The 11553-nt window shown below is 42.1% G+C and overlaps 2 protein-coding genes across 2 annotated transcripts; both read right to left on the bottom strand.

The window, feature by feature from the left end:
• Positions 1-1182: 1182 nt before the first annotated feature.
• On the bottom strand, positions 1183-3049 carry LOC126388719 (heterogeneous nuclear ribonucleoprotein A0-like). Its single transcript, XM_050041975.1, has one exon. It carries the CDS (start codon positions 2763-2765, stop codon positions 1854-1856), a length of 912 nt encoding a protein of 303 aa, XP_049897932.1. The 5' UTR covers positions 2766-3049; the 3' UTR covers positions 1183-1853.
• A 6314-nt stretch (positions 3050-9363) lies between these two features.
• On the bottom strand, positions 9364-11129 carry LOC126388721 (heterogeneous nuclear ribonucleoprotein A0-like). The gene has a single exon (XM_050041976.1). It carries the CDS (start codon positions 11054-11056, stop codon positions 10157-10159), a length of 900 nt encoding a protein of 299 aa, XP_049897933.1. The 5' UTR covers positions 11057-11129; the 3' UTR covers positions 9364-10156.
• Between the last annotated feature and the right edge of the window lie 424 nt (positions 11130-11553).

The following is an 11553-nucleotide window of genomic DNA, read 5'->3' as shown; positions in this document are numbered from 1 at the left end:
TTGTGTTTTTTAAAGCTAATTTTAGCCTCTACTTCTTTAAAAACAATAATTTTTATGTTGTAAACATCCCTCTTTACTTATTTCATGTTATCTTGCTTTGCTTTTAGAGAGTGTGTTATATCTTTTTTACATCAGACATTGAAAGGTTCCATACACATCACAATCTCACATAAATGTCTGAGACAGCGTGATGCCATTCTGCAGTCTAAGTCTTTAGACTGATTAAAAAATAAAGCCATTACCTTAATAACTGATCAGAATATGTGGTAACATGTACTTCACTTTCCATTTGATGCTCCAGACAACAGCCATGTTTTTGTACCCAGAAACAGGGGCAGAGTGAGAGCTCATACTCTTTTCTTTATCTCTGCTGCCAGTGCTTTTAGTGTTATCCACAAAAAGTCAGTTTTGTAAATGTAGATTACTCATTAAAATAAATCTCTAAAGATCTTAATTTCATTCATGGACTGCAGCTAGACATCCAAATTGTGTCCAACAAAATCTATTAGTTAATATTTGGAAAGATGAGACATATTTGGGAGCCCAGAGGCAGCTATTAATTGTATTTTTCTTAAGATCCTGACCACCTCCCATGCATGTGTGTGGGTTTATAAAGGTCAACAAAACCCTTTTTCCAAGGAAAATCCTGTTGCTAATGTTAAACTCAAGATCTGCTCCATTTATTTTTGCCTTAACTGAAATCAGCTCTCAAAATTCAACGTTTAAGATTGAAAAAAAAGAGAAATCACCAAAAAAATGAGATTAAACTCACAAAAAACAAAATTCTAATACTTCACACTACATCCATGTGGGCACAGGTGAATTTAGTTGGTTATAATCCTGAGTGTTGTCTTATTTACTAATTAAATTGAAAGTTCCCATATAAATTATTCCTTACAAAGAACAGCAATCTGAGGAGCACATCAGATAATAGTGACTACTCTGGTGATAAAGACAATCAGCTTCTTCTACCTACTTAATCTGTGCTGGTATAAAATGGCCGATGAACTGAAAATGCATGGATGTGCAGCCAATACTCCCTCCTGCTGGTAGCTTTATGAACTCATGAGGTTACAAAAAGCAGATTATCCAAGTAAAGCTGATAATGTGCGTGCACTCCAGCTCATGCATTACCTACTGAAATGTAACCCACACGATTTTAATTAAGACTACGAGATTGGATAGATTTTCAAAACATTAAAAACTTTAATAAAAGCAGAATCAAACATAGGGGTGAACTGAACACATGAATTTCAAAACAGTTTTTAATCTAAACATAAGCCTGAAATGGGACGGGAAAGGTGAACAAAAAAAGTAAATTTACAGATAACAAAACAGTTCGCGACATTTCTCAAAAAATACTTTGTCACGAGAGTGTTTTAAGATCAAGAAACTCAAGCAATCGAGTCCCATGCTGCCCGACACTGCCATCAACATTACTTATAACCCTGAGTTCATGATGCAAAAAATAACAGACACATGTGGCTGGTTTGCAAGACGAAACAAACTCAATTTTTAGAGTTGAGAAGCAGTGACTGACATTAATTACGGCTTTACAAATGGTTCAAAGCAAGTCTTCCCCCGACATAACAAAAGTACAGTTCAATAATTCACAATTCTTAGTAGTAAAGTCCATAAGGTGTGGAATAAGAGGACAGATGGGGTCTGGGTGGGGGGAGCTTGGATCCAGGGGACAGTCTCATTCATTCCGTGTGGGTGATGGGCACTGCTCCCTTAAACTGAGCTCAACAAAGACCCCTCACCCGGGCATGTGTGATGTGTGTGTGCGTGTGTGTGAATTCAAGTCCGCTGTAATTTTCCCCAATGAACAAAACAAAACTTGGAGGGAGACCCTAGTAGCCACCGCCGTATCCACCACCACCGCCACCTCCCCGGCTGTAGCCACCGCCGCCGCCGCCGCCTCTGTTGTAGGGACCCCCGCTCCTGTAGGTGGAATAGCCGCCCCCCTTCACTGCACCATAGTTAGAGTGCTGCTGTCCGTAGCCATCCCCAAAGTCACCATTACTGTACCCACCCATCTGGTTGTCGTATCCCCCCTCATCGTATCCCCCATACCCGCCGTATCCTCCGCCGCCACCGCCGTTGTATCCCCCGCCATAGCCTCCTCCGTAATTGTTGCCGTAGCCGCCTCCGTAGCCGCCGCCACCTCCTCTTCCGCCGCCATAGTTTTGCATCCCCCTTCCTCGACCTCGTCCGCGGCCGCCGGTGGACATCTCCTGCTTCGTCAGAGCTTTCTTCACCTCCACCTTGTTCCCGTTGATGGTGTGGTACTTGCTCAGCACCGCTTTGGTGGCGGAGTCGGTGTCCTCGAAGAAGACAAAGCCGAAGCCTCTCTTCCTGCCGGTCTGCTTGTCAGAGATGATCTCGGCCTTCTCCACCACGCCGAACTGCGAGAAGTACTCGGACAGGTTGTCCGCCTCGATGTGGTCTTTCACACCGCCGACGAAGATTTTCTTCACGTTGGCGACGATGTCCGGGTTGTTAGCATCCTCGCGTGCTATGGCCCTCTTCAGCTCCACTTCTTGGCCTTCAACGACATGTGGCTTGGCCGCCATTGCTGCGCTGGCCTCGTCCGGTGTCGAGTAGGTGATGAAGCCGAAACAGCGAGACCGGCCGAGCTGCTGGTTCATCACCACGACGCAGTCGCTTAACGTGCCGAACTGTTCGAAGTGCTTGCGGACGCCATCTTCTGTGGTTTCCACGTTCAGTCCTCCGACAAAGAGCTTACACAATTTGGCCGTCATGATTGAATTTCTTGTGAGGATGAAACAGTCCCTCTTCTTCTTCTTCAATGAGCAACGTCAGGGCGGGGCGGACTCGCTTGCCTTCGTAAGACGTAGCGGTCGCTGATTGGTGAGCTTTAAATGAGTCAGCGCTCTCATTGGCTCGCAAGCGGTTCACGTAGCTGCCGCCTTCAAGTGGTGTCGGAAAACTCAGGTTCAATTTCTGAGGAGGGAGGGAAGCGTGGATATCAACCTTTGTGCCCGTTCGCTATGTTCCTGTACAACATATAGCACATTAACCCTCTGAGACACGCTGGGCCAGCGGCCGACATCTTTGAGAAGCTGTAGAGGGAAGAGTTGTAAAGTTAGATGACACTAGTATCATGTGAACTAAAGAATCCAGCGCTATCAAACATGTTATACTAACTTATCAGGAAGGGGGCGAAATGACTCTCCTTATTGAGGCTAAGTTTTGGCGAGGGAAAAACAGCATGGTCATGTTCACAGAGGTCCCCTGGCCTCTCACCCCACGCTATTTGAATCAAAGTTGTTTCTGTGGTTACCCACGTGCTTCCCCTGTACAGACAGGCCCAGTCTATGCTAGTCCCACACAGTTTTGAGCACATGTGCACCTACTGCATGTCATATACACATTATTTTCACCTATTGTATTTGAATATTTCTACACTCTGTGGTCCATAAACAGTGTTAGAGTTGTATAAAGTGGATCTGACTGGAAAGCTCAGACTGTTGTGAATTAAATGAGCCCAGTTTTATTCATGTGTGATGGTTATTCCCCTTAGTAGCCATCTCACTGCAATGAGACAATTTCACTATAGTAGTTTCCAGAATAGAAAAGTGTGAAAAGTTTTTGATACTAAATCAACAGCACATATTTTTCTGTGGTGTTCCTCAGGGTCTTGGTGTCTTAATTTGGTATTCTAGAGGGATATATGACCATTTTATCAACTCTCAAGTGGTAACATGTGCTTCAACTGAGCACCAAAATAGTGTAACAAATTACATATACACTAAATTGCTGCAACAGCTTAAGAGACAAATGCACATGGGAATAGCCGTCATATACTTCTATTATAATGTTCAAAGCCCCCTTAACACTCTAAACCTTTAAAATTTGAACAGGCATCTAACCAAAACATGTTTATTATATTTATGACTAGAAAAACTTGACCCACAGTGTTGAGCTGCAGCTCAAATTAATCTTCAGGTTCCCAGTTTTAAGACAATGTATGCTGCTTCTGTGTGGCTTTTACTGTTCACCTGTCTTCTTGCCCAAAGTGTACAGTGTTCCCCCCAAAAAAGACAAAAGTTAGTCTACGTGGGTCTCTGTTAATAAAGGCACACAAGGTACACGGCATACATGATACCTCCTTAAAAACAACAGCAATCATGCTTTCAACATGATAAAGCACTAATGTCCTTTAAATACACCAGAAATTATTTTACTAGATTACTGATTTAATAACTTATGTAAAATAAAACTTGAGGGGTATTCACACAGAATGTGTAATATAAAGGTGTGACATAAAAAGTGTATAATCTGACTTTTCCTGTTTTCGACATTTTCAAAGAAAAAAAATCCCCAGTGCTTAAAGGTTAACATGTCCTCTAGCTGCTTATTTACTAGGGACAGAGACATCTTGAGGCCACAGCTAAAAAATAAGAACAAATGTACTGAGCCACAAAATTATGCATGACACAGCTCTGCTTACTTGGACCAACAGTGTTGACCCACTTTGGTGACTTGTGCCATTTTCTCTACAAAATTTAGATTATTCATACGACTGCATGTGTTTCGTATGTGAAACTCTGTAGCCAACGGCTCTCTCTTTATATTTGCCTTCATTGTGAACAGATTGATCAGTGTTTGACATCTCAGATTTGTACTTAAAAATTGTGAAATGCAGCTGTTTCACTGTTTAAACTACAGTTACATTATCAGGATCATATCTGCTCTGAGAGATCAAGTCAGTCTTATTTATGTCATTCAGTATTATTTATCAGCCTCACAGTGTTTTACAACTTGTACAACACACAACATCCTCTGCCTCTGGGCTCTTCAGTCAGATAAGTGAACACTTCCTTAAAAAAAACCAACCCTGTAACATGGACAAAATGGAGGACACCCTTCAGAAGAGTAATAAAGGAAGGATCCATCTTTCCGAACAGACAAACAAAATGTTAACTGACAGGAAGAGAACTGGTCACACAGGTCTTCAACGCATAGCGAGAACATAAAAAGACAGGAACTTCCAAAACAGTGTCTGTTCACAGTAAGTGAAACTTATCTCCGCTCTGCTCCCAGGCTGCTGGGAAAACTCACAGTGCTTCTACAACTGAGGTCAAAAGAAACTACAGGAAAGTGAATTCATGTTGCAACGTGCCCATGTTCAGTCTGCACCCGCTGCAGTTCTCTGACAGACTTGTCACCATGAAAGCTGCAGTATCGGTTTTGGGAGACAGTCCAACTTTAAAACCAGATCATCAAGTTCTGTCTTGTTAGTTTCGAACGAACTGATGCAACACTCAGCTGCTTATCTGCGATGAGTCTGACTCCCAATTGAAATTCTACAAACTTATAGTATCCTGTAAAGTTTCTGACATCTTGTGAAGCTGTTACTGTGTGTTTTGTTTAGTTTGTCTTGTGTACATGCACGATACCCACTCCTGACAATGACTTCACACTATTCCACTGACCTACAGGTGAGCCAAAATGGCTGCTGGTAAACATGAATATAAACTGAGCAGGATTTGAAGATATAATATGCAGGATTTTCCTGGGAAAAAAAATACAGAGGGCAATCTCTGCAGACAAACACACCAGCAGTGGTTCATAGGTGATTATTAAGGGATTACGTCTGTATCACACGCTCTTATTTTCTGTGCTCGGCATGTGTAATGTCATGTATCCCCACAGCGCTCCAGTGAGGTCAGGACTTTATAAAAGGGTAGAAACCAGATCCCAGATCGTAAGCTGGAGGCATCCAAGTCACACGGTGCCAGAAACACATTCACAGCAAGGCCAAATGCATCAGCTGAATCTCGGTTTGGCTTTCACTTTTGACTCCAAGCGTGTTTACAAACAGTAACCACCAATCCTGCATAGTATACCTTTATAAATTATACTTTTAAAGGCTCTAAAGGACACACACGTTTTTTTTTTGGTGACTAACTGAATGTTACCATAACTTATGTTACCATGAAACCTCCACAGGGCTCCTTTAGATCCCCCAAACAGTTACGCATGTATACATAGAGGTGCAGAAACAGTGTAATTTAGGCTGTGAATGTTAAGACAAATCCTTTGGTTTCACCTGAAGTGCCAAAACAACCTCACCACAGGCCAGTCAAGCCCACTGAAAATTTTAAGCACTGATTTAGACCATGGTTATAGAACTAACCATGACCCAAAAATGTAATCAGATTGGAAGATGTTATATGTATGTGTTTGAATGAAACATGAATACATCCACCAATGTCAGACCTTTGGTGTCACCGCCTCTGCAAACCTTAACCGTCCAACACAAACCAGATCACAACCTTATTTTGACCCCTTCATCAAAGGTATCACCGTTGGCAGACATGCAACCAACTACTCTCAATATAAATAAGCAACATAACAAAGTGTCTTGGTGTATAAAAATATATAATTTATTGTAGATTCATAAAAAGCACAGCCAACATAACAGTTGTTTCCTGTTCTTATGGGATGATCAGAAATCGTCAAGCCCCATTATCCTATAAAAAGGTAAGAGAACAGAGGGAAAATTTACACTCCAATCGCCACGTCAAGCATCACTTTAACAGTATTTCTGACACATGTAACCAAAGTTATGTGTCACAGCACGTCAGACAGGACCACACTACAAGAATGCCCTTCCCTCCAATTTTTCAAAACCCAAATTGTCTCTTGTCGCAGTGGTTTTGGTTTTAATAAAGACACCACTGCTAAATTAAGGAGGAAGACTGTTATTCTGTCAAATATATTGTTTAATTTTGAGCTCTCTTATGATCACTTTAGCTCATTGTTTAAACAGAGATGAAGACCATGTCCGTCTTTATCAGAGAGGGCTCTTCAAGTAATGATCCTTCCTGCTCAATTATCAGAATCAGTTTAATTTACCAACACAATGAAAACCCATCAGACTTCACCTACAGGAATACATATCCTTTTAGGTATTGATCGACAGTTTGGCCGGCAGACTACAGAGAAAAATTACATGGGCTGCACCTGTCTTCTGAATGTTAATCAGGAGAAAACAATGCAACTCTTTTTCTCATTTCTAATTAAAATGTTTCCTAAAAGGTGCTGAATCACAAAAATGTACTCAGTTGCCAGAAAAATTAGCCCATGGTCTTTATTAACACCTCCCAGGCCTGTTCAACATTAAGTTCTATGCTCATTACAAGACTGGTATTAAAGAAAAAATGCCTCAACTTCTGATCAGTATGACCAACCTCTTGTTTACCTAGCAACACTCCCTATCGCTAAATGCTGCAGTGCATTGTAATAAAGTCAAATGCAACCGTAGTTATGTAACTGGCAGCTCATTTTGCAGCCTTTAACCTGTTTACAGTTCATCAGGCTGCACAGAGATGAACAACTGCAATATCTTGGTTCTTCAGGAAACGCCTTATTGTAATACATTTATTTGATAGCTGTTTCAATCATGTTTTGATGGCAGACCAGATAAGAGGTTGCCATGAGGTCTACGTACAGTATCCTGCACATGGTAGCCTCTACTTCCTGATTAAGTAACTGCAAGACGCACGTGGGGCCGTGCAACCATGTGATTTTTCATCACTTGTCTGCAGGAAAACGATCAGTACAAGTGTGTGTTAAGCCTCCAAGCTCTGCTGCATTGGATTTTTGGACCACTACAGTGACCACTGAAGCCATTCACATTTCATTAACACTTACCACAGGTGAAATAAAGAATGTACCTATAGCAAATCTGTATCAACGCTTATGTGTTCAACCAAGTACCACAGGCCATTTATTTTAAATATTTTTAATATTCCTCATTGGGAAAAACCAAGTCACATTGTGGCCAAGCTCACACATGGCCTGTCTTGGAGTTTATACTAAACTGCTCCTTGAGAAGTTATTTTAAAATTCGCTTGCTTACTTTTAACTGCAACTGCCTCTTATTTTATACCTGCTCATTCTTGGCCTATGCTCTGTTATTTGTAGTCATTGTTTTTTTAACTAGTGCTTTGTTGATTATTGTATCTTATTGACATTTTGTGATGTTAGCAGCCCTTGAGTGTCATAAAAGTTGCCATTAATTAAATATTGATTTTATAAAACCATGAAGACTTAAATTAAAAACACAAGACAAGCATAATCATAAACATTTATTGTATTTTGAAACCCACAGTGCCCGAAGTGCAAGCTCTGACTCCCAGGTCATCATCAGCAAGTGGTCCTAAATAAAACTGAAAGAAAGGTAATTAAAAAGGAATAAAACGAACATTTTAAAAATCACATTTAATTTTAGTTTTCGGGCAGTGAGGAAATATGAGATCGCACCAGGGCACTGTGTTATCAAAATTCTCCCAAACTTTATAATCCACCAACTCTTCATTAAAACCTTTCTGGGGGGAAAAGCCCATGTTAGACCACACTGGGGAATCCTTTGTGAAAACTGACTTCACCTGAGGGGGAGAAGGCACAACCACTCTCCGGTACCCTCGTCGGCGTGCAGACACACACCCCATCGTTTTCGGGGTGATGTCCTCGTGCCCAGGTTACCGTAGCAACCTGGAGGAGACGGGAGAGAAACAGAGTAAGAAACTGGACCGTGCAAAGTTTCCTGGAAGAGACACCAATGTACTCGTTCCATTATTTCATATAAATGGTGGAACAAAATTTGGGTCCCCTTCCACCCACTTTAAAGTTCATTAAAGGCCAAATCAAGTAACCCCCCCATTTTTGTTCTTATTTTAAGATTAGCTACATAAGACGCATTGAGCTATGATTAAAGTGTCAGATACTTTAAGATTAAATAATGGCGCACTTGTGCACCATCTCACAAAAGATATGCCATACATGGTTGACCAACACAGAGTGAAGACAGGTTGATTTACATACCTAGTTTGCTGGATGTGGATATCCTAAAGAGATATTTCAGACTCCTATCACAATCGACCCCAGGTAATCAACAGGGTCCTGATGTAGCCTACAAACAAACTGCTACGGCTATTATGGCTGGGATAGCATACTGGAATACGAGTAAGAACACCTAATAGGAAGTAGGAATAATCAAAGATAAATATCAGAGCCCTCATGTCCACATATTGATATGTATTCAAATATGTAAAAGGAAAGAAATATATATATATATATATATATAAAAAAGTCATTAGCATGTCTAAAAACCACATAATTTAAAAAACACAAAAGGTCAAACCCTACAAAGCCTACATGCATTGGCTGTGGGTAGACTACAACCATTCTGTAACCATTTCACCCACCTGAGAGTAAGGGAATAAACTGTGGGAAAGATGCCATGTAACTAAAGATCAAGATGAGGTCACTTATAAAACCTGTGGATGAACTTGAGGAAGCCTGGTTAAATAAGTAAAATAACTAAGCTAAGTGGTATAACGTTTTATTTAAAATGAACATACATAAGCATACCAAAAATGTTTTAAACAGTAGGTTTTGTTCTCCAGACATGAAAGTATACAATATACATTAGATATTGCTACAGGTAATGAAAAATGAACAATATTTAGACTGGAACTATTACTATGCGTGAGGAGAGTTTGGTAGAGTACAGTATGGGGGAGAAAACAAGGAAACTGGATCCTGCAGTATCACGTTCCCACCATGGCTGAATAACCCAAGTATATAATCATACAAGTTGATGTAATGACAAGCTATGAAACCCAACACGACAAAAAAAACATGCTTTCTCATCCTCATACATTGAAATCACACTAAAGTTTACTCCAGAAAAACAAAATCTAATTGCTTAAAATGCAAATATTAGGATAATCATCAAAACAATCCTACATCGAAATTTGCAAAACAACGAGTGAACGCAAATAAAAAATAATATTCAACTCTAAACGACAACTACACGCGTAGGCGTGGGTACATAATAAAAAAGGGGGATTCACTGTATGGTTTTATTCTTCATTTTAACGTGTCCTAGTTGAACGGCAACAACAGCTGCTCGTTATTATCAGGCTTTCTGGGAAGTGACCTTCCTACCTGTTTGGGTTTTGAGGTCTGATGATTAGGGGGGGTCTCTGTGTCCGTATCTCTGCCATTGTTGGATTTCACGGCAGACGCCCCGTTACTGAATTTGATTTTGTCGTCCAAATCCTGGCTGGAGGTAATTTATGGCAGGGGGTGGGGTGGTTGATTAGTGCGGACTCATCTAGTAGCCGCCGCCGTAGCCCCCCCTCGGGTAGCCGCCGCCACCGCCGCCTCTGGTGTAGGGAGCACCGCTCCTCTGGCCGCCGAAGGGCGTCTTCATGGGGCCGTAACCAGATGAGTGCTGACCATAGCCGCTGCCGAACTCGTTGTAGCCGTTTCCGCCACCATAGCCACCTCCCTGGTCTCCATAACCACCGTAACCTGGTCCGCCATACCCTCCGTAGCCGCCGGCGCCACAGTTGTAGCCTCCGCCATTTCCGTAGTTGTAGTTTCCGCCGTACTCCCTGCTGCCGTAGCCATTTTGATTTCCCCTCATGCCTCTTGTTGGTCTGCCTCTAGGCCCCATGCCGGTTCTGTTGGCCGCCTGCATCTCCTGCTTTGTCAGGGCTTTCTTCACCTCAACTTTGTGTCCATTAACGGTGTGAAACTTCACCACAACCGCTTTGTCGGCTGCGTCGTGGTCGGTGAAGTAAACAAAGCCGAATCCCCTCTTCTTTCCGGTCTCCTTCTCCGAGATGACTTCGGCCTTCTCGATCTGGCCGTACTGAGAGAAGTAATCGCTCAGATGCTCTTCTTCAATGTCGTCTTTCAGGCCACCGACGAAGATTTTCTTCACCTTTGCGAGGGCCTCTGGCTTGTTGGCGTCTTCTCTCGCCACGGCCCGCTTCACCTCGACAGCGTTGCCGTCGACGGTGTGAGGCCTAGCCGCCATGGCGGCGTCGGCCTCCTCCGGTGTGGAGTAGGTCACAAAGCCGAAACAGCGGGACCGCTGCAGCTGCTTGTTCACGACAACGACGCAGTCGGTGAGCATACCGTACTGCTCGAAGTGCTTGCGCAGGCCATCGTCGTCGGTGTCGACGTTGAGGCCACCGACGAAAAGTTTACAAAGCTGGTCAGTCATCTTTAGATAACGAAAGGCTGGCTGGTACTCAACTGAGCGCTGATCTCAAAATGGCGGAGGGAGAAGAGCGCAGCTGAATTTATAACGAACGCGCTGTGTGACGACAGACTAGCTCGAATAACTGTTGACACCTCTTCCGGTCCGATACTGTTTCTTTGTGTAACAAAAGACAACAGCTGTTTGGTTTAAAACGTAGAAAACGACCCTATAAAATCTACAAAAAAACATCATATAATTATAAAACATAATAAATATTTCTACGTTTACATATTATGACGCTCATATTGTCGCGTGCTACATTTGGCAGGACGGTTTCTGTGTCTCATGGTTACAGAACGCATCGACCAAATGCTTGTTGTCGTGATATTTACACATTTTGCATCCCAAAAAATACAAAAATAAATCTACATTTTGTCCTTCTTTCGACATAAATGTAATATAATTCCTCCAGACATGAAGCTCACACATCATTAGGCCGAGTTAACAGGAAGCTTTTG

Source organism: Epinephelus moara, chromosome 4 (genome assembly GCF_006386435.1).
Source record: "Epinephelus moara isolate mb chromosome 4, YSFRI_EMoa_1.0, whole genome shotgun sequence".
Lineage (NCBI taxonomy): Eukaryota > Metazoa > Chordata > Actinopteri > Perciformes > Serranidae > Epinephelus > Epinephelus moara.
Note: the sequence above shows the minus strand (reverse complement) of the source record. Positions and strands in the feature narration are given on the sequence as shown.